At 40.1% G+C, this 22583-nt stretch overlaps 1 protein-coding gene across 4 annotated transcripts in view; it reads left to right on the top strand.

The window, feature by feature from the left end:
• Positions 1-22583, top strand: part of ROBO1 (roundabout guidance receptor 1) — a 697351-nt gene that overhangs the window by 371666 nt on the left and 303102 nt on the right. The window contains exon 1 of one of the 4 annotated variants that reach the window (XM_083820576.1): positions 2335-3221. The exons of 2 other annotated variants lie outside the window; for them this stretch is intronic. In XM_083820576.1, the coding sequence (XP_083676702.1) occupies positions 3167-3221 (55 nt within the window). In that variant the 5' untranslated portion in view covers positions 2335-3166. Of the gene's footprint in view, positions 1-2334; positions 3222-22583 lie in introns of those variants that run through there. One more of the 4 variants, XM_083820575.1, reaches the window with a different exon arrangement.

Here is a 22583-nt window from a genome sequence, read left to right as displayed (position 1 = left end):
CAAAGTAAATGGATTAGTTTATGTTCATAGATAACACACACATCATAGAAATGCATTAATTTATTTATTTTACAATTAAAGATTACACAGTGTTGACAATGATAGCTTCATATAAAAACTGGATACCTAAAAATGACATTTTACAAGTAAATAAATATATGTATATATAAAATATATGTATGCATGTACATTCACAGAATATGTGAATCCACTTACACCCTGTAGAGTGATCTGCTTGTAAATTTTCAGTTCTGCTTTTTTAACAGAAGCAGTAGATTAAAATATGTAATCCAGCACAACATAAGTGAGTCCATCAAGTATTGATAGTAGTATCACTACAGAAGGAATAAAAAATAAGCCTTCAAAATTTTATCTGTACTGGTGGTGAGTTTTCTTTTCCTCCTGGAACCTATATAGTCTAGGCATTAAAAAAATCTGACTGTACAGTAACTGGAACAGATTACTTAAAGAGGATATGAAATTCCAGTTATCAGACATTTTAGAAATGGGATTAAAATACACTATGTGGGAGTCTACATCTATTTGACTGTCTCTGAATAGGGAGGTGAATTAAATGAACTCTCGAGGCTCTTTTCAGCCCTGCATATGACTCATGTTTATTTTATTAAAAAATAAAACAAAAACCTAATTTACTGAAATTTACTGAAATCTCAAACTTCTGTGTAGGGGTCAGGGATGGTCTAGGACCTCTTTGCTGGTTTTGCTGTGTGTTTTAACTCTGGGGGTGCTATTTCAGAAAGTGCAGAATGATAGCATGAGGTCAGTATTTGAACAGCAAGATGTATTGTTGGCTAGGTATGGTTTTAAGAAGTCTGGTCATATGTGGATGTATTCACTGTGGAAATGCCTGTTATTGATTCCATAATTATGATTGTTTTCTAAATGTGTTTGAAGTAGGACTCTGATGTATTTTTCTCTCTGAAAATTAATGTCTGTTGTTAAAGCACCAGATTGTTTTTCCAAGTTTTGATTGTTTTAATGCTTGATCTATTCGAACTGGTGTTAGTGGACAATCTTGCAAGTTTGGCTGCTACTGATAGGTACACTTGCAGACCAGGCACTTCTTTTTCCAATGTAAAACAGTTTTGCTGTACATTATTGAAAATCGTCTTTACAGATCCCGCATGAAAGTAGACTAAAATAGATTCAGTGCAACCCACAGGAGCTTTCTTTGTTGGAATTTCAGTCAAAGTTTGTCCTGTGCCACAACGAGGGAGGGAAAATGGGGCAAACATAGTGGTATGCCAGCATGAGTGTGATTTGATTGATGGGGGCTGTGCACATCAGAACATGTTTGGCTGATAGCAATGGAGGGTGAGTATAAGTCCTGCAACAGGAAATAAAGTAAGTTTCTTTCTCTGGAGCTTTATTATCCCACTGCAAGAAAAGGCTCATTTGCAATGGGGTTAACGTATTCAACATGGAATTTCTTGGAAATTAAGTTTCTTTTTTACATCTTATTCAATCCTTACAACCTAATGACAAGGCCTAGGAACACATGGAGCACCATGTTGTGAGGTGGCAGTACCGCTACGTGCTGTACTTGTCTGAGGACAGCCTTTCTTTCAGGCCCACCCAGCCTTTCCAGCTGTGGAGTGGTCTTCGTGCCCCACCACCACCTTTCATGCCGTGAGATAAGGCAAGTGGGGCTACACAGAGGTGCCCTCATGGTGCTTGGCCATGCACCCCACTGCAGAAGCAGGGACATGACAAAGCTTATTGGGAGGCTTGGTCTTCGTCACCTGGGATGATCTGACAAACTGCACTTGCATTGCTCCAGTGGGAGAACTAGACTATGCTCTCCCTGCCCACAAAGCCCTTTATTTATTACGCCGTCTTCCAGTGCAATTGGTAATTATGGCAGAGGACAGGAAAGGGAAACAAGCAAGGAAACCGTCACGAGGAAGCAGGCTAAGGCATTCTGTGCCATGGGGTCACCGCGTGGGGTGGGAAGAGGGCGCTGAGCCCCTCAGGATTTCCCAGTAACCAGTAATTTCCCCGGCGCCCCATGACCACAAAGGAGGCCTCGAGGAGCCGGGCGCCCGTTTCATGGCGGGCTTCTGGAGGCCCAAGGGGCTCCGCAGGTGCGCTGCGGGGTGGGGACCGGCAGTTCCTCAGGGGATGCTGCCCGCAACACCCCCGGCTCCGACCACGGGACAGGGCTGGGAATAGGGATACGGACAGGGACAGGGCTGGGGCGCCCCCACACCGTCCGGCGCCTCGGAGGGGGCCGTGGCTGCCCCGCCTGTTACCTTCGGCGGGGCGGGGTCTGCCGAGCCGTGCCGGGGCCGTGTAGGTGCGGCCCCATTACAGTGTCCCGAGGCAGCAGCCAGGAGGAGAAGAGGAAGGGAAGGGGGAGCCGGCGGCGGCCCAGCGTGACAGCAGAAATTGAGGGCTCGGCCCCGCCTGAGTCGTGCACCCCTGCCCCGGCCCAGGGGGCAGGCGAGGAGCTGCTCCTGCTCCTCCTCCTACCGCACCGAGGGAAAGAGGGTGGGGGCGTTGGCCCAGGGAAGTTTTGCTCCTGCTGCCTCTTCCTTCCTTCCTCCTTTCTCCCTTCGCCCCTCTCCTGTGCCCTCCTCCTCCGGCGGCGGGGAGGGGGCTCCGTGGCGCAGGGGGTGGTAGCGGCGATGCTGGGCAGGGCGAGGAGCTGCCGCCCGGGCTCCCCTGCGTGACCGCGGCCCGCGCCGCGCCTGCCGCCTTCTCCCGTGATGGCAGCGGGGGCTGCCGCCGCCTCGCCGCCGCGCTCCGACCGCCCCTCGCCCGCTCCGGACGCCCAGTGACCCTCCGTGGCGGGGAGCGCCCCTCTGCCCGGCACCCCACACCCCCAACAACCGAGAAGGCTCCGACCAGAGGAGCGAGCAACTCGCGAGCGGTGAAGCCGGGCTCTTTTGTCTTCCTCCGTCGCCGTGGATGGTCCCAGGAAGTGTCAAGGCGCCTCCGAGGAACGCCCGGGCCGAGAGAGGGGAGAGCGGGGCCAGGGTGCTGTCGCAGCCCCCCGCCTCTGGCAGCGCCCCCCGAGCCGGCACCGGGGGGTGGCGGAGCCCGATCGGCGCTGAGCTGCCGTGGGATTACAACTGGGGGCTCCCCGCTGCTCCTACCCCCGTTCTTCTGGCATGAGATTGTCTGCGGGCGCCACCTGAGGACAATGATCGCGGAGTTTGTTCACTTTTACCTCTTCGGATTACTCTGCCTCGCCTCAGGTAACTGCGGGGGGTGGCCCCTCCCAGCCCAAACTTAAGGCCGGCCCCAGGACTCGGTGGAGGGCTTGGGGGGGTTTCGGGGTGGGTGCCGGGGGCTGTTTGGTGTGTAGGGGGCGGCCACGGAGCGAGGTGTCAGCGGGATAAGCGGACCGGGGGGAGATGGCCGAGGAGATAGGGGGGGGATTAGCGGTCATTAGTCACCGCTGTGCGTGCTGGGGCACCTTATCGCGCCTGTGGATTGAAGATAAGCTAATGGAGCATTGTCGGCAGCAGGTTTTGTCCGGGTTCCCCACCCGAGCACCCACCCCGTCGGACCCCAAAATGGATGCACGACCCCCCTGCCGGAGCGGAGCGCAGCGCTGCGGTGGTGCTCGGTGCGCAGCTGGGCTTCTGGCTCGGCATGAGCTCCCTGAAATTTGGAAGGCCGGGCTGTCGGCCCTCGGGACGCCCCCCCACTCCCAGCAGCTCCTTTTGTCACGAGTTAAAGGGAGCAGTGAGTAAACGCAGTCAAATCTCGCCGAGTAGCCGCGGCTGGCGTGGGCAAGCGGCTTCCACCCTAATTGGTTTTTATAAGTTCGCCGAGGACCCCGCCGAGTAATTAAAGTGGTGGTAGTATGAAGCACCTGGTCAGTAAATGAATGAATGAAGTTTTTGAAAGACTTAAGTGTACTGCCTGAAGCTTTAAGTCTTAATTATGTCACCGAGTGCAATAACTTATGTCTGTTTCTAGATCGTATCATAAATTTAACCATTACATTTTTGCTGTTAGGTATTAGGTTTACTCCTGTGGCTTTGAATGTGGAAAGCATTTCATTTCTCTCTCAGGAGAGCAACTCGAACCTTGTTCACTGTGAACTGTGTCAGTCATGCTACCTTTTGCTTGTTTGCCTCTGTCATGCCTTCCTTATCTAGCTGAAGAAACAGCTGGACTGGGGGGCCTTCCACCAGTTTGTTCTCTATAAGTCTTCCACACTGTAGAAAAGTTGACTTCATGCACTAACTCCTTTCTAGACTGGGATATCCTTTATTCCAAGTCAAGCAGCAGTTTTTCAGAATTGTTTTTTATTCTCTCTTGTATTTCTCACATAAATGGTGAATACAGTAGAGAAGAATGTAAGGGTGTTTGTTTTTCACCCACTTGGGATAGGGACATTTTCCCTAAGAATGTTGATTCCAGATGAGTTGTTGGGGACAAACAAAGAAAAGAAAGACATGAGTGCTTATGGAGGTTTTTAATTTTGCATGGTAAGTAAAGCCAGTAACATAGATAGAGACAAATGCCAGAGAATAATTTCCTTGTAGCTCCCCCACCAGAAGGGTTTCTTTTTCCCTCAGTTATAATGTGGTCAAACAGTCAATCTTGTGTCTGGAACAATGGAGATGCCAGAAACCTGAGGCGCGATGAAGTTTGAGGGCAGATGGCTTTAATGCTGAAGGAAGGACAGGAGTCACCTACAGCAGTTTCCTCACTGAAATCCTTTCAGTTCCGCTGACAGCTGATCTGCTTGCAAGTTGATTGATCCTTTCCTCCCTTTCCCACTAAAGGTTTTCACTTCCCTCACACCTAATCTGAATCAATGGTTTGTGTGGTCACACTCTAAATGGGATGGTGGAAACTTTTACTGAGAGGTGGGAAATAATTGGGGGATGGGGAGGAGGGAAATCTTTATAATAATAACAAGGTATGTAGGTTAGTGTTTGTTAAAACAGTAATTGGTAAACCACTTAGTATTTAAACCCCTTAATTTTTACCCTGGTGTTGCCTCTGTGAAGTACCTTCTTTCATCTAAGCCTGTGGTTAATAAATGCTGAATAAATTTAAATTTTGAAACATTTTAAACATTGGCATATAGCTGCTTCCCTCCCTTATCCTTTCAGTGTCAGTATAATTTCAACACTTCTTTGCATAAAGAGAATAAAAATTGCTTTAAGGGGTACTTCTTCTCAGGTAGACTTGTTTTCTTGAGTATTTATATGCATTTCTGCCCTTTTTCCTCCATTTTGAGTCTTTCTTTTATTCCCTTGTAATCCATAGTCGTGCCCCGCCCCCCCCCCCCAAAAAAAAAAAAAAAAGGCAATAAAACCTACGCTCAAAAAAGTCAGCATCAGATTAATATGTTTGAGGAATAAAAGCTTTCAGTAATCCGGGGAGTAATGCAGAACACTTTTGCTGGGAATAGGAGTGTCAAAGTTCTGTTTTTTCCATGCGTGTGTGTTCGCTGCTCCAGCAATCTGCAAGACTAAATGTGTCACTAGTTGGCTGTCCAATCCTTTCACAGGAATCTTTATATTTGTACAAGGTGTTTCATTGCATAGCTGATTCCCACCTGCTCAACATGTTTTCCGGCACTTTCTGTCTGTGATATCCCATACCAATTATTGTACTTCAAATGGGATTGGTAAATCTGATAGAGGGATTTTTATGCTGTGTGAAATGCTCTGATGGAACCTAGGCAGGCATGGTTTCCCTTGATAGTTCTAGCCAGTGGAGGGCAAAATTGTCTCTTATATTCCTTTATGGGAGAGTCATCTTCCAACTGTTAATAGTTAAGGGGTGTCTGAAGTGTCCCTAAAGTCCTTTCCAGTTGGCTAACCTGTCTATTGGATTAAATAAATCAGCAATTTCTTTGACACTTTTGTTTCATAAGTTTGTACTTAAAGAGGGAAGTTTCCCTTGTGCAATAAGAGAGCAATTTGTAGGTTTTGTGAAGTGGTATTAGAGAATTTCATGAAATGTTTCTGTTCTTTTCCCATAATCTCAGTCTGATAATAATAAAATAAATAAATTAAAGACTTTAAAATATTACAGAGTAATTCAAAGGATTATGAACGTCTAAGTGCATCATCTGTAATTAAGCAATCCATGAAAACATTAAACAAACCCATATTTTTTCATCCACCCCTAATGCACCATGCGTTGTTCTAAGTAATTTTACTGTAAAAATGTTTAAGAAGGATAGCTCCTTACACTTGAAGCTGGCCAAACTTTCATTGTGTTTAAGGATTTCAGACTATAAAAGAAATTGCCACATGCTGTTCAACTGGTAATTCCTTACTTGTGATGAAATATCCTGCAAATATCCAAGTGTTTGACTGATTACCACTTATCCATCCACTACTGATAGTATCTGTTGATACTGAACAAACCCTTTCTTAAAATCCGCATTAGTATGCAAATTCTTTCAACTAGAAAGAGTCACTCTTTTTATACAGCTTAGGAATTAATATGGACACCTATTTAAAACAGAAAGACATTCAAACTGACTTTTTTGACTCACTGCAGTCAGTATCAATTGTCAAATGTTGCCATGTTTCGGTGCCACGTAGTCCCTTGCTGTCGTCCTGAAGTAACATAGCACTTCCATTAGAAGTACCTTTGCAAAGGGATCATCTGTAATGTTCAGGGCTTTGAACTTCAGAGGATTGATGCATACAGCCCACAGGATTTTGTGAGAAAACATGAATTCATGTGAAGGGTACTCCTGAACCTACTGCTAAAAGTCTGTAGGCTAAAAGTTCTGATTTGGTCTACAAAGATAGACGGATGATTACAAATATTACCAGAAACTAACAACACCTAGTTAACAGTATTGTTTAAGGCCAAATGTTGACATGTGGTATCCATACCAAATGATGTTTTAATATAAAATGCTTAGGAAGTGGTTGCCAAAGAGGTTCTGTGGGGGATCAAAAACAATCTTCTTTTCATAAGAGGTACAGGGAAAAAACGATCTGTTTAGACACCTACAGCTGAGAAATATACTGCTGTACTTAAGAAGAACCTATTCTCCTGTTCTCCCTCTCACACATAATACTGGTTTTGGTTTGGCCCTTAACTTTCCCAAATAACTGAAAGAGTTTTGTTTCACAATCCTAAACAAGCATAATTGTGTCTCATTAGGGGATGATTTTTGTCCAATTAATTTTAAAGTAGGCTGGGGCAGCTAGCAACTCCATTTACTTGTGCAGCTTCTACGCCTTACTTATTAAATGCATTATGTGAGTAATGGTCATCTGGCTCAGTATCATGGTAGCTATTTTAATTCTTTTTCAAAGTATATCTCTTTAATAGTGAAGATAGGCCTTGTCAGTGTATTGAGAACTTGTTTTTGTTATTTATTTTTTTAATTGAATGGCTGAAATTGAGGCTTTTCTCTGTTAATAGTTAATATTTTGAGGTTATTTTGCAGTCAGGAAGTTAGTAGGAACCTTGCACTTTTCAAGCAAACTCAAGAATACCTTATGTGGAGGTCATAAGTTTTATTTGTATATTCTGCTCTATAACCTCGTTTGGTGGTGATAACCTTCCTTCTGGGCTGAGTGCCTCTTCATAAAATCGTAGAGTAAACAGTGAAATAACTAAAGTAGTGAGTGAGGTGTATTATGAGTACAATAAATTGTGTAAACGAGAAATAAGAGTGTTTTCCCTGTTAGAAACCAGAAGCTTGAGCAAGAGGTGAGCACAGAGTCGCAAAGAGATGCTCTTAGTATCTTGAAAGGAAAAGAGGTGCTTTAGTTTACGCCTTTCCTTCACACCCTCTATAGTACCAGGACCTACGTAGGCAATCCAGGTGTTTGAATATAACAGCGTGTTTCACACATAGGTGAATGCCTCTTGGCTCACTATTGTATCAGCATTAAATGAGCATTTAATTGGTATGGGTAGAAGGGCATTGAAGAAAGAAAATACCTTATGAGAACAAATACTTCAGTCTTCAGGCTTGGGCCATAGATGGCAACCAGCTATGTTGAGCTATCAAAATTGAGACCTGGAAAATAAGGATGGGTAGACTTGAGGAGAAACTGGGAGGCTGATACGGAATTATAGTTTTCAGTCACATGTACAGGCTTCTGTTACTCTGTTGTTGTATTCTGTTTTCTTTTTCTAAGTTAATAATCGGGATAGTGAAAGACTTGGGACAAGTACAGTAAGTCACCTTATCCAGGAAAAGGATTAGCTTCCTTGAAATAACGAGGTATTGAATTTAACTCTGGATGCCAGAATTTTTGTTAGTTGACACGGTGCTTTGTGAATCATCAAAAAAATCATGTATTTATCTATGAAAGTTGTAACAGTTGCTTCCAGGGAGTTTTAAGAGGTGAGTGGATATGCCTCTTAGACCAGGAATGCATATGATTTAAGTGGTGTAAAAAGAGTAACATAAAATTAGTTGGAGGAAGGGGTAGGTAGCTATTTACTCTCACTTAGGAACCTGAAGTATCCACTTCAAGTATTAGTAGGAGGAGAAATGTCCTACACGTTGACAGAATGATGGATAGAGGGTAGAGAAAGTATATTCTATTTGTTTCCACGTCTTCTGAAAATAGAATGAGAAAGCCAACCTCACTGGGTGGGTGGAGGAGTATGTGAGCAACTAATGAAGGTAAACGCTACTGAGGACTATAAACAGTACTGAGGACTATTTTAGTGTTCTTTGTTATGATTTGTAGAGATTTTTCTTGCTTCTCTTGCTCAGAGACTTTCCTGAGCTTCAGAACCGTGAAAATGCACAAGACTAATGTATGTATGCATCTTTGCATGGCTGCCGATTAAAACAAAATAGGTAAATTGAAAAAAAATTGTATTTGCAAGTGGTGGTGGGGTCAGTCTTTTTTAATTTAGAGCAGTTTCAGGTAAGGGAAAGATATGGGATGTTCTGTGTCTTAACACCCATGGACAGAGAAGTCATTCCTCCTTTAAAGAGGTTTTTAAAGAGAGAGGACAGAATGGTTAACCGAGTGGTGTATCTTTCAGCTTTTCTTACCTGAAAAGAGAAATATGTTTTTCTCTGGGAGGAACAGAAACTTGGAAACTTAGAAAGGAGAATCTACATCTAGTCAGTAGACAATGAACTTGTAGATCTAAGCAAAGGATACGCTTGTTTAAAAAGCAGCTTTACAGCTTTATGCTTTTAAGGCCCTCAAACTTACTCACAGTTGCTATTGCCACCGCTATCCACAGAGCTACACAGAACTCCTGTACTTTCCTATCTGGCTTGTGGTGAAGCCGTGTCAGCCAGTTGCTGCAGGAGTGTAGAACCTGAGGATATATCTTGGGCGTGCGCTTCACCTTCTGACACAGAGAAAAATGCTAGAGTTGTTATAAAAGTCAATGTATTGAACATCTATCTTATTCAACCTTATTTTTAACACGTTTGGTTTTGATCTTAGTGTTTTTTTATATAGACTCTGTAGTGTGTCAAAACATCAGTTTTTAATAAAGATGTCTTAAGTATTCATTTTCACAGTCAGAATTCTGATGTTCTTTATAGAATATTTGTATCAGCGTGCATACTTTCTCAAAATAGTAACTATGTCGGTGGAGATTTTTCTCACTTGGCTTTCAAAGTAGTTCCATAATAAACAATTGGATTCTATATCTAAATAAGGAGGGAGTCCCTATATGGTTTAGCTGACTGACTGCTGAGGTAAATTCCAAACTGTGCATTCACCTCATGTTTTCTGCTGCCAGACTTCACACCTTCAGAGGGGCAAGGGACTCCCTGTGCTATGTTAAATATTAATTTACATGGAAATAAATACTAAATTAAATAGACCATTCATATTTAACTATAACAGTATAAATTCAGAGTAGATGAACAGAAATGTGTAATATTATTGAATTGATATAAATAACTTTTTGATCTGAAGAAGTGCTTGTTTCCTGGACTGCTACAGTCCTGAAATACATATATATTATTTGAAGAAATGCATAGTCAGATATGCAAAATTATTCAATGTGCCCTATTCTGTTAGCAGGTATTTGCTCAGTATGGTGTTGCATTACCTGAAGTTTAATGCTAATATAGTGAATGATTAAAATAATGGGAAAACCCATTACTGTAGATTTAAGATTTGTAAAAGTGACAAATCTGTGCTGAGATCTGTATTTAAAATCTTCAAATTAATATATTGTTTTTTACATCTTGCCTGGTGAGTTAGCTGTTGAATAAGCTGAGTTCTGGAACAATGTGTCTTTGCAGACATGGGGTGCAGGACATACCACGGGTAGGTTTCCAATAAAATACGAACAGTCATCCTTAACAGCAGTGAGAGAACTGAATAGTCTATGCTTTTTTGAAGTAACACAGTTTTGTAGTCTGTCTTCAACTCCTGTAATGGACTTCTATATAAATCAGAACTGTAATTTATTTAGTATTGTTGAACTGCTTCATGAGTGAGCACACTAGTATTGCATTAAAACTTGCTTGGCTAGCATTTTTGTGCAGTCTGAAATTTGCATATCCTCAGGCAAGATATTTATTTTGCATTCTGTGTTAGTTATGTTGTCTCTTATCTAATTACTGAACTGTTTTTACATTGAAGATGAGATATATAGAACAGTACACTCTTTAAAATTCATATGCAGAAGGTTCCCCCTTTTTTTTTTAATTTGCTTCTACAGTAACATAATAGATATAAATAGCTTCTCACCTTAGAAATTAGGATATCAAGGATACAGACCCTAAAAATGTGTACGATTTGAAGTTTCTGTTCTTTTGGAAGTAGGTAGAGAGGGAGAGAAGTTGTTTTTGATAGTGACCAAATATATGTTCTTTAAAGAGGGACTGAACTTTCAGGAAACACTACAACTCTTTTATTTTTGTGATCCAGGACACTGAGTTGTTGAAGTTGGAAACCTGCAGCCTAAACTTGGAGCCACTTAAAATCAGTAGTACCTCTTGAAACTCTTGATTCTAGTGTTCAAATTAAATTGCGTAAAGTGTTTGACATTATCTTTAGCTGTGAATGTTTATGGATCATCGTATGTACTCGGCCCATCTGAAAATGAGATTGTGGTGAATATTTCCTTAAGAGGCAATTAACTGAGAAAGCTGTATACCCTGGATGCATTTGCATGGGCATCTATAGCTCTGTGTAGAGTGAGAGGTCAGTCAAAGACGTGCTTGAGTATGTGTTCTGTCATTACTTTTTGGCTTGTCACTTTTGTAGTGCGTTTTACAATCCTTGGTCAAAAGCAGTATTTTTCATGCTCCCGTTGACCAAATAAGCCCAACCACCTAAACCCAAAAGAAGGCCCCAAATCCAAATTAAGTTGTGCCTGTGAATGCATAATACAGGGTTGTAAAATGGAGATTTGGGATTTAAAAAAAAAAAATCTGTTGCATGCTAGGCAGGTTTGGAAATGGAAATTTCAAATTCTGGATGCTCCTCCCTCACCTTCTACACTACTGAACAGCTCATTTAGTGCAACTTTCTCTCTTGGAAGAGAGCTGATGGTGTAGCTACAGCAGTTGGCAAATACTTCTCAAGGAAAGTGTTGCATGGTAGGTGGTGATAAAGTTTTTTTAGAGTGTCTGTGAGCAGAAAAAGGAGAAAAGAAAGCTAGGCTAGGATAGTAAGACCAAATTATTTTCCTTTTTGCTGCCCAAAATGGGAGTTGCCACTACAGAGAGTAGGGTTTGTGCCTACAGTATTGTAGCAGCAGAACGCAGCAGGTGTGTAGCAAAGAGGTGTAACTAAAGGCGATCGTATCAGTCTGGTGCTTGGGCAGAAAAGTGAGTGGCAAGGAGGCCCCGCACAAGGAATGAAGTCCTGTCTCTGCTAACATGGAAAATTATGGTTTTAACTTCAAAAGCTGTTAAAACTTGGAAGGAATTAGTGTATCGCTAGCACTGATGGGCACCTGGAACTGAATGGCTGAGTTAAATCATTCAATAATGATTAATGAGACTCATTGCTTAGGTTAAACAACCTTTACAAATTAAAAGGAATAATTTAAAATCAGATGCAAAGCAGAAAGGGATCCATTGCCACTATTTCCTCTTGAATGCAAAAGGTGGTGGAAAGTCTATTGAGACAAGGAGAATCCGTTAAGTGCTGCTGTTAAATTAACTTCCTAGTTTCTGAACTTCTGAGCAATTGATCTGAAGATTATTCTGTGACTTTTAAACTGTGAATGTAGTGACCAGAACCTTCAAATGGGAAGGAGTATATGGGAAGGAATTTTGCTACTGGTGAGTGCTTTTTAGAGAACTTAGGAAAAAAATACTTCTGCTCTCTTATTTGCGAGTGTTAATAAATATATTACCTGTAGGTAGTGCAAAATACTGAAAAATATAAAGTGAAACAAGAATAGAGACATAAAGAGTACTTATTTTAAGTTTTCTTGAGCATGATTCTGGCAGTTACTGAGCTGAATGGTAACGTAGCTTGGTTTCCTATCAGGAACAATGGTTGAAATGTCCAAAGGCTGTCATTCTACTGGAGGCTTCATAGTACCAATGTGAATATACTTCTGTTTTTTTCCAGGTTCTTAGTGGAGGTAGTAGAGAAACCAGTGAAATGTGTTGATTAATTTTTTTTAGAACTGTAAAAAGAATACAGTGGCATCATTTATGATACTACTGTTTAAAATGTGTGGCTTCGTGCAGGAAATTCATAGGGGTAGAAAATAAGTGAGGTAGGCCTGTCTGCAATAAGATGTCATTCCTCTGGGGCTTATCATGGCCAATACTATAACAGCATTTAGCTTTAATCTCTAGGGGCTGAGATTCCCTAAATTGCATTGCTGAAAAAAAATCTCTGCTCACAACATTTCTTGACTTCTGTATTGCCGGTTTTCCCACTTACTCAATGTCTGACTTGGTTGTCTTTAAAATTTTGATTGATTTTTTTTTTTTCCTCAGCAGAAAGCAAGCAAGCAAGAATTTTTTAAAGCTAAAGTATCACTTCATGCCTATTTAGCCTAATGTGGAATGAAAACATGTAATTCCCTGCTGCTCACCCCCACCCAATATTCTGTACCAGATGGGGTAATTTCCCTGCCTTTGTTGGGACAACCAGCCTAGAAAGTCTGGCAGATTTAGGTTGACCCAGTGCCTTAGTGACCAGGAAAAATGAATGCTATTTATACATACAGTTTTGTTGGTGCGTGTGTTTATGTTCCTTTTTCCTGACTATAAAGATTATTGGTGTTGTAGACATTTAATTTTGACTGATAACTATGGATTTTGGGGAGAAATCACTACTAAATAGTGAATGAATTAAAATGTTATTATTCCAAAAAGATTGGTACAGATCATTGTGTCTTCAGGATTGATAATTCTCTCTGGCAGCAATTTACATTTTATTTTACATAAATTTACAGAAAGACATTTACTTTTTATTTACCTCTTACCTTATTGCAGGAAGGAAAACAACAACCTCACACTAAAAATTCATGGTGAACAACAGTCCACCAGTAATTAGAATTAAACTGCGTCATTTTGCTTGGTTATTTCATCACAATTCCTGTAGGCTTGCAGCTGATCATTTTGAATCTTGTAAACCTAAATTTTATTTTATTCACCTTATGCAGGTCAAGTAAAAAGCCACGTCAATTTAATGAATCCTTTTCTTTGCAATGAGCTGAACGTGGCATTTGTTTTTGTTCTAGCAGTCATGAAATAACAGGGTGTTGGCGACAAGTCCATTATTGGTTCTGTGTTTGAGGGCTTTTACTCCACCCAACATATTATGTGTGCAGACTGTAATGTACTTGTTAAAACCTGTTTTAAAATAAGGATGCCTTTTTTAAAAAAGCAGTAATAAAGAGAAAATAAAAATAGCTCCCTGTTCTGTATTAGCATAAAGAAAGAGAAGCAGCAACTCATTCCTTTCGTGGCTCAAGGAAGAAAAACAAAACCTGGATGAATTCTCAGCCCCTTTAAGTCAAAGGAGGTTTCACTGCTGATTTTAAGTTTTACCTCCAGCTGTATGTCACTATGCCACTGAATGATATTACAGAGAAGATGTTTAGGGCAGGATGTTTAATTGCATCACTTGTAAACTTAAAATGTGGAAAGTTTCAAGGATATCAGACTGCAATTTTGGATGCATTTTTATCAGTCACTGCAATGTTGGTTTTATTGCGTGTGGTTTTGGTGTATTTCCTGTGGATTTCATTCACCTGTTCGCTAAAGGACCCAACTTGTTCTATCTGCTTTGTTTATTTGTTTTTGTTTGGTTGATTAATGGCTTTTTCAAAACATTTCTGGCTTTGAATTTTGCTGTACTTTTTTCCCCTGACATTTAGCCGGGATTGTGAGCGAATTGTAATAAATGTAATATTTTGTTTATATAGGTACTGACTTTTTTAAAAATAATTTAAATGTTTTTGCTATTTGCTCAGGTTTGAAAATGAATGTAGTCTGGTTCCTACTATATAATACTTGGAGGGAACCATAAGATATTATGAAAGAAGTGTTAGGCAGAGATCACCTCTTTAAAGAAAGAATGGTGCCAATATAAAACTATAACATGCTCATCAACTTATAGAACATGCTATTTACAAATGTCTACTTCATTTATTTTTTAACCAAAGTTTTAAGAAAAAATTAAGCCAGACTTTGCTATGTGACTATTCCTTTTGTTAAAAGTACCAGGTGTCTGATCAACAGCATGTGCTGGGAAGCATGAATTTCAACTCTGTGGAGACTTTAAATGCACTTACTTTAACTTTCATGAGCTACAAGTTGTGTGTCTTGTTTTGTTTTCCTTCTAAACACGGCAATGCTAGGTAGAGTTTTGTTATTTCACTACAGATTTAAGACAGATTTGCACATATTTTTCTTCAGGCTTTTAAGGGCTCAAGTTTAAGTGGTAGATCATTATTCTACGCATCAAAAGTGAAGGGTGATTAAATCCGTCTGGGTGAATGCAGTGTAATTTTAGAGGCTACAAATGTTGTCACAAGTCAGGTTAAGGTTTAAAGGTGAAAGTTTGGCTGAATGAGTTTTACAGCTTTAAGTTAATGTACGCAAACAAAGAAACTCTTGTTTTCTACTCATTTACGTCTAGTGAGCAAGTAGCTAATGTGGTACAGAAAAGAAAATGCGAAGATTTTGCAGCTTGCCATAAAGCTCAAGCTACATACTTCTTATTTCAATTTAGAAGTCCCATTAAATAAACTCAATCTAATACAACTTTGATTTAGGCTGTTCATCTTCTAAATGTGAAGTGAAATGATAATGGCTTTAGACTAAGTGGTATCTGTTATAGCTTAACTTTTAGGCATGAATGTATTTTAGATTTGCTCATATGCCATTAAATAATTTGAAGAACCTATTGAGATAAAAACCCAGTAAAACTGCCCTAATGGGTTTAAGTTTTGCTTCTAGATAATTCTTCAGTTGTGTTGGTAAGTTGAATTTCACTCAATTCTCTGACTTAATGTTGAACTTAAATATATGAGAATAAGCCAAGTGGGAAGAGAATGGGTGTTTTTTGAATGACATGGAAGTTTTAAAAGAAATTATAGCCTTTCTCTATAAATACCAACCTGATTTACTATGTTAAAATTAGAAGTAATGAGACAGGTAGGATCTGTCCATCCCAGTGCTCCCTATCCAATTAAAGATTTCTTAGTGCCAAACAACTTGGAAGCTTTTTTGAATTTCAATGATCTATTCCATTTACAACAGATACAAGCTACGTGGTGTGCATTCTTATTGGGATGTATGCTAGTGGTAGAAATTGTTCAGCTGTGTCTGAAGAAGAGACCCAGTTTGATAACAGTTCTGTTTGCAAATGCCACTGCATATAAATGGAATAAAACAAAATGGAAGTGATTAATGGGAACAAAAATAAACAGGTTTTGGTCTTGGTGAATGATACCTTTAAAGCACAGCAGCCTTGTCGAACATAATTAAAGTTGTAAGAACTGGGGTAGGGTGAGTGGGCTCTATTCTCTGAGGTCATGATGGAAATACAGAGGTCAGGGTTTTGCACTTAGCCTTATGTAAACACTGTCATGCCCTAGTAAATATAAGAATTGGTTTAACAAGGTTAAGCTAATTAAAAAAAAAAAAGTGCACTTATTTGGTATCAAAATTCGAGTATAGCAGCTATATCCTCATTTAACCAGCTAATGGGGAAAAGTAAACAGAGAAAGTAAGAACAATGAGAAGTACAAGCTTTTATTTATGCTTGCTTGTGGATACCTTTTGATACTGAGTAATTCCACAGTGTCAGATTCTGTACAATAACATTCCTGTAGTTCTCCCAAAGCCTGCTCCATGAAATCTGCAGGTAGGCATTTGTTCATTTTTAAATCAGTTCAAAATGAGACTTGTTTTTTAGAGCAGTCTTTTTCCTATTTAGGTCTATTAAGTATTGTTTTATTTTGCCGCAGAGCTTGGGTCCTTATCCTTCTTGAACACTTGAATAGTGCTATATATCTTCTGAGTACATTAAATTATTATTTAGTTCCAGAGGTTTTTTTGCTTTCATTAGTGGTTTGGATTATGTATTCAGACTTATATTTATGCATGGTAGAACAGAAATTCAAGGGTGGGGAGTTATCCTAACAGTTTTCCCTTCTGAATTACTCAAATTTTCTTTCTTTCTCTGTGCCTCATTTTGTGTCGGGCCTCCTTTCATTATGGCCCATTGCCAGTCAGAAGGAACCACAAGCTCCGGACAGAACACGCCTCTGACCGTTAAAAGGAGGGTGGCTGGCAAAATGCATAATAATTCAATTGAAAACAGTTCTGTAACCTAAAGTTTGGCAAGCACAGACAGCACTCCCTCTGAGAAGTTCCAAGGGCAATTGTTCAGGCTTTCACATGCTTTGTCTAGTCATCCAAAGCTGTGAACAGTATGGGGCTGACCAGTTGGATCTGCAGTTATGAGGTTCTGCTTGTATCTACAGCCACCTTTTTATCGCCGCAGAGTAAGGAGAATGCAGGCCCTCAGAGAAAGGGAGGCTTGGTGTTCAGTGTAATCAAGTATGCGAAGAAACATGCTGCAGTTACTGTCTGCAACCCTCTCTAGGTAGGTTTTGCTTACCGTGAAATGCTGCTTCAATATAGGTCAGCTTTAACTGCTGTAAATGGGCGCACTTCTGGTGAAGTCAATGGGCCAGTGTTAATTACTTCACTTGAGAATCTGCCCAAGTAGATGAGCAACTGGCAAATTCAAAGGCAAACACTTGCCCGCAAGAAAAGTTCAAGTCAGTTTGGTGTTTTGCATTTGTTTTCTCCTCAACTCTTCAGAGGAAGATGTCAACACTCCTACATCCTGATTGTGTTTATTGCAAGTAGAGTTTTATTCACAAACGTAAAGTTTGTAAACTGTTGCTGTTTTGAAAATAAAGGGATAATAGGTACTTCAGCTTCTCCTTCCAGATCATCTCTTTACTAATAAAAGAAGCGAGTGATGTGAGCTCAGCTGAACAACGGTTGAGATCACAAAACCACCAGCGCCATTCAGCATGACTGGCATAATTAGCAGCTTCTAGTCAGAGGAAGCTGGAGGTTCCTTTTAACAGAGGCTGCTGGTGCTTGCCCGATCTCGTTCACAGAATAGAGGCATCGTGTGTCCCAGGGTTTTTGATGTGTCTAGTGAAAGTGAAGTAAACACCTTGTTTTTCTCCCCAGAGAGCTCATTTAGCTGCATTACAGTTGGTGTTTACCTGGCACTGTTAAATAGTACTGAGAAAAGGATGTAGACTAGTTATGCCTCTCGTGAGGCACATGAGGATGCACGTTCTGTCCATTCAGAATTACTTCATCAAAGGCAGGCTTTGATCAGGCAGGTCCCTGTAGATGCAAATATATGTTCCAAAGGTTTGTAAGAGTGGCAATGGTTTAAAACATTGTTAGTCAAAAAGTAGTAGCCTTACGGGTCAACAGAAAACTGTGCCACTTTTTTGCAAGCTAGATGAGACAAATCTGGCAACTCAAACTATGGCAGTGTAACTAAGCCATTAACATTTCATAATCAAGTAACGCTGTCTGTAAGCCTCAGGGAGAAGTCAGATCCTTTAATATTGGCCTGCACACTACTTAGAATACTTATTTCTATTGCATATTACTTATGTGTCTATTGGCAGATTGTGCAGTAAATCAGGAAAAAAAAAAAAAGCCAGCTGATTTGTATGCCACCACCAACCCCTTCTTTTTTTACCTTAACAATTCAGTGCTACCTAGAGACTCTTTCAGACTCGGCCCTTCCAACTGATGGGATGACTGGGTTACCTGGATGCAATGTTGTTCCAAGTGGTTTTGCTCGCTTCAGGTTTGAGTTGCTACTTTTTACTGCCCAGTGCATTGGTTCCTCCAGTAAACAGATGTATTGAAGCTTTTTGCATAAAGTCCTCTGCATACTAATTGCTCTGCATTTACGCTAGTTGCAGCCAGGTAAAATCCTTACTGTTTTATATGCACTTTCTATTTTTGAGGTCAAATAGGTCCAGGAATAATGCAATATTTTATTTCTTAACCATGCATAAAAATAATCAGGGAAGAGCAAGTGCTGTAAGCCAAACAATTCCTGTATGCAGAATGCCACCCCTTGTATCAGACCAAGAGATTGTGGTCCTTTCCCCAGTCCACAGTAACTTCAAATGTTTAGCCTGGAACGTATCCTGGAAGCTTCCAAACGTATCAAGTATTATCACATTGTGTGTGTGTGGTTGTTTTTTAATTTTTTTTTTTCTGGGTGGTTCATAGTCCCTAGGCTGAAAATGTGGTTGCATTCAGGTTGATGGAGTAAGAGTAGCTGATGTTTCTAGGTGGGAATCATCAGATGTTTCACCTTCCAAGCGTATGATTTCAGGGGATGTAAAGAAAGGCATGGCCAAATACAAAAAGCTTCCTCAATATTTCTTTTTTACCAGATCTATAATGTGCTTTGTATATATAAGAAAACTGATGATCACATGTGGTTTCACGCATGGTTTCCCTTCTTACTTTCTCAAGGGTTGCAGAGATGGGTCAGGTCTTTACCATGCTTGTCTTTGAGCCAGGAACCTGTTTCATTGGGATTGCCTTCACAGAATGGGAATGCTCACCTGTTTGCACCTTGGTAGAGCAGCAGCAGGTGGTCTGAAGCCCAAGAAGAGCTGTGGGCTTACTGATCAGAAAGTCATCTTCTAGGTCCAGGCCCTCCGTGTCTGTAAGGAGTAGCAGGCACTTGTATGTCAGTAGTTTGAGATGCACTCTTCAGCGTAGCAGGCATGACTGTAAGGGTGGTGGAGATGGGTGGCTAGAGACCTGTGGGTTCTCAGCTACGCATGCTAATTATTCAGAAAATAACCTGTATACAGGACTTCCCCAGCAATTCCTTCCTAATGTGGAGCTCCTTAGCACTGATATTAGGTAGGGCATAACAGAAATACAGCAGAGAACTTCATGATTTGACTTGGTTGCTTGTCTGGTTCCCCTATTATTTAATACTTCATTTATGTATTTAACATCTATCCAGACATCTTGCCCTGCCCTGCTTATAGGGATTTACTTTTCTTTTAATTACAACTTGAGTTAGCTTTTCTTTGAACATGTCAAGTTATGTCTCTAAAATACATATGTAGTTTGGGGGTTCAGGTATTATATAATGTACCTGGTATGTTTTGGAACATGCACAGTTCCCTGGCAACTGTTAAGCAAAATTATGCCTTTATGTTTATTGTAGTGTAGGAAATTATTATTTTACTCTTAAGTTACATACCAAGTTAACTTTTTAAAATATGAAGTAATGCCCTAGGGGATAAAGTGGGATCAAAAGCCATTTCTATTTAAGAAGTTAGCTTATATACAGTCAGTGTTAATGTTTGCTAATATTCTTACCCAGTGAAATGACTTGGCAGTCTTGAGGGCTAAGAACAATTTCTGGGGCAGGTGTCAGACAGGGCTATTTCATCCTAAACTGTTTTCTATGTCATCACAGACTGAGTCACAATAGTGGGGATCTATTTGTATCTGGGGTTGAATTCAACTAAAGGAAATAGTATTTCGAGAATTCGCTTGTGAAAAGTGTGAGAAAGTGAACAAAAGTGCTGACATATACACAAAAGATTACATATAAAGTTTCTCAGTTTTCATGGATATGGCTCACTTCCTGAAATTAATAACCCTAGCTTGCAGGCATATGGACTTCTCTTTTTTAAAGTTAAATACGTGAGCAAAAATTGTGGGGAAATATATGAAAAGTGAATTGAAGCTTTTCTCAATTGGAACTTGACTAGGAGATCACAGTTGAATGATTGTCACGTTAGGGATAAATATTTTACATACCTTTAGCAATGAAGCCCTACTTTTGTTTATTGAGTGTGTGCATATATTTGAATCTGACTCCACAGTGAAAGTTAAAAAATAAATACAAAAGTCTGTTGATAGAATTATTTATATATACTCACAGTGGTTAACTCCTGTCATGGATTATTTGCTCATGGGTGCTCCATCCCTGAAGGTGTGCAAGGCCAGGCTGGATGGGGCTTTGAGCAACCTGGTCTGGTGGGAGGTGTCCCTGCCCATGGTGGGGGGGGGGGGTGGTGGAACAAGGTGGTCTTCAAGGTCCCTTCCAACCCAAACCATTCTGTGATTCCATGATTATGGAGAAATACTGGAAGTATTAATTTCACTTAAATGCATATTATATGGTACTCTGATGGCATTTGGTTGTTAAATGTTACAAGTTCCTATGATAAGGTTCAGTTACTTCAATGTATATTTGGGAGTAAGAGTTGGATTTGTTTGTTCATGATAAGCATACTACCATGATGTTAGGTTTACAATAGGCTGAATTGTTACCAACAAGAAAAATCTTTGCTTTTTTTTTTATGCATCAGTTCATATTAGTACTTTATTATTTTGGATGTCACACCTGTTGAGATGTGTTAGTATTAACCATAACTTTTTAATACAATGTATGCTTTTTGACATTTTGAATATCACATATTTTTCTCAACAATAAAAGAATGCATTATTTATTTAAAATCAACTTTAGGAGCAATGGGAATAATTCTCTAGATTATATTTAGTGACATTTTTACTCTGACTGATTGAAGATATTCTCACCACAGTGATCAAATCTTAACTATTTTGATTTTTTCATCTTTTTCACTTTGAACTGTGTCAAGGAGTAAGCCTAAACAGAGATTTTATCGGTTTCCAGAGATATGCTCTTTCTCTCTTTCCTTGCTTTCTAGGAAATGAAAATCATTTGTCATGGGAATAGACTTCAAAGTTAAGTCTGTAAAGCTGGTAAATAAAATCATGAAAAAATAATTAAGTACTTGTTAGAACAATCAAGTCAGAGACTCCATATGGCAATGGTTTTGGTGTGTTCATGTTTCAGTAAGTGTCAGAATTAAGAGAACAGGATTTGGGACCAGGTAACATGACTAATCTAGGATAATAAGAGTTTTCAGTTCCAGTGAAGTTCATGGTAAATAACTGAATTTGTGTAGCATTTTTGAGCAGGTACATAAATAAACGGTTATTGTCTGGTTGACTAGGATAGAATAAATACTTCAGTTGGAAGGGACCTTCAGACATCATCAAATCCAACCGCCTGACCACTTCAGGGCTAACCAAAATACAAAGCACATCACTAAGGTTGGTGTCGAAATGCCTCTTGAACACTGCCAGGCATGGGGTATCAACCACCTCACTAGGAAGCCTGTTCCAGTGTTCAGCCACCCTCACAGGAAATGAATTGTTCCCAGTGCCCAGTCTGAACCTCCCCAGGCCCAGCTTTGTGCCGTTCACCTGTGTCCTGTCATTCGTTCCCAGGGAGCAGAGACCGGCACCTCCCTCTCTGCCTCCCCTCCTTGAGAAGCTGTGGAGAGCAGTGAGGTCGTCTCTCGGCCTCCGCTTCTCCTGACCAGACAACGCCGGTGTCCTCAGCCTCTCCTCACAGCACATGCCCTCCAGCTTTGCTGCCCTGTTGTTTTTAAGTCAATCATAAGTTTTAACCTTCTTTCTGTTGTATTGCTTTTTTTTTTTTTTATACTTGAAGACTTATTGTTTTGGGTAGCTTTCCTCACTTATGTGGTCCTTTTCTCTGAAGGCTTTTTTCAAAGGAAGTTAGTGCTACTGAAATATAAACAGCAATAATACATTTAAGTAGCAGAATTTACTAGGTTGTAAGAAATGTTTCTTAAAGAAAACACGCTTATGTTGCTTACTACTTTGTAATTCTGTCCTAGCTATGGAGCACTGATTCATTATATACTTATGCGATATTATTTTAATTAATATATATATATAAAATCATTAAATCCCAAATTTGAAAGTAGTTCATATTCTTAAGACGAAAAGTGTCCATTTCTTCCTTCCAAAAAATTTTACTCTGATTTCCTTCTCCGGTATACGTGAAAGGAATAATTTGTCCAGATTAAAACTGCCATATTTTATCTTCAAGATTCCTGGTTATTGAATTTGAAATGGATTCATCCTTGCATAATGTACGAATGTTAGTCTGTTGTGATTATTCCCCTCCTCCTCCAGTATAGTCATCCTTCTTTAACAATTTTAGGCCTTTAATCCTCTATTACTGCTTGTCTCCATAATTTCAAATACAGGTTTAGGCATGCTAGAGGAAGAAAGGATGGAGGAATCTTTTCTCTGATACAAT

Source organism: Anser anser (genome assembly GCF_964211835.1).
Source record: "Anser anser genome assembly, chromosome: 1".
Taxonomy (NCBI): domain Eukaryota; kingdom Metazoa; phylum Chordata; class Aves; order Anseriformes; family Anatidae; genus Anser; species Anser anser.
The sequence above is the reverse complement of the archived record's forward strand: the minus strand, read 5'-3'. Positions and strand labels throughout refer to the sequence as shown.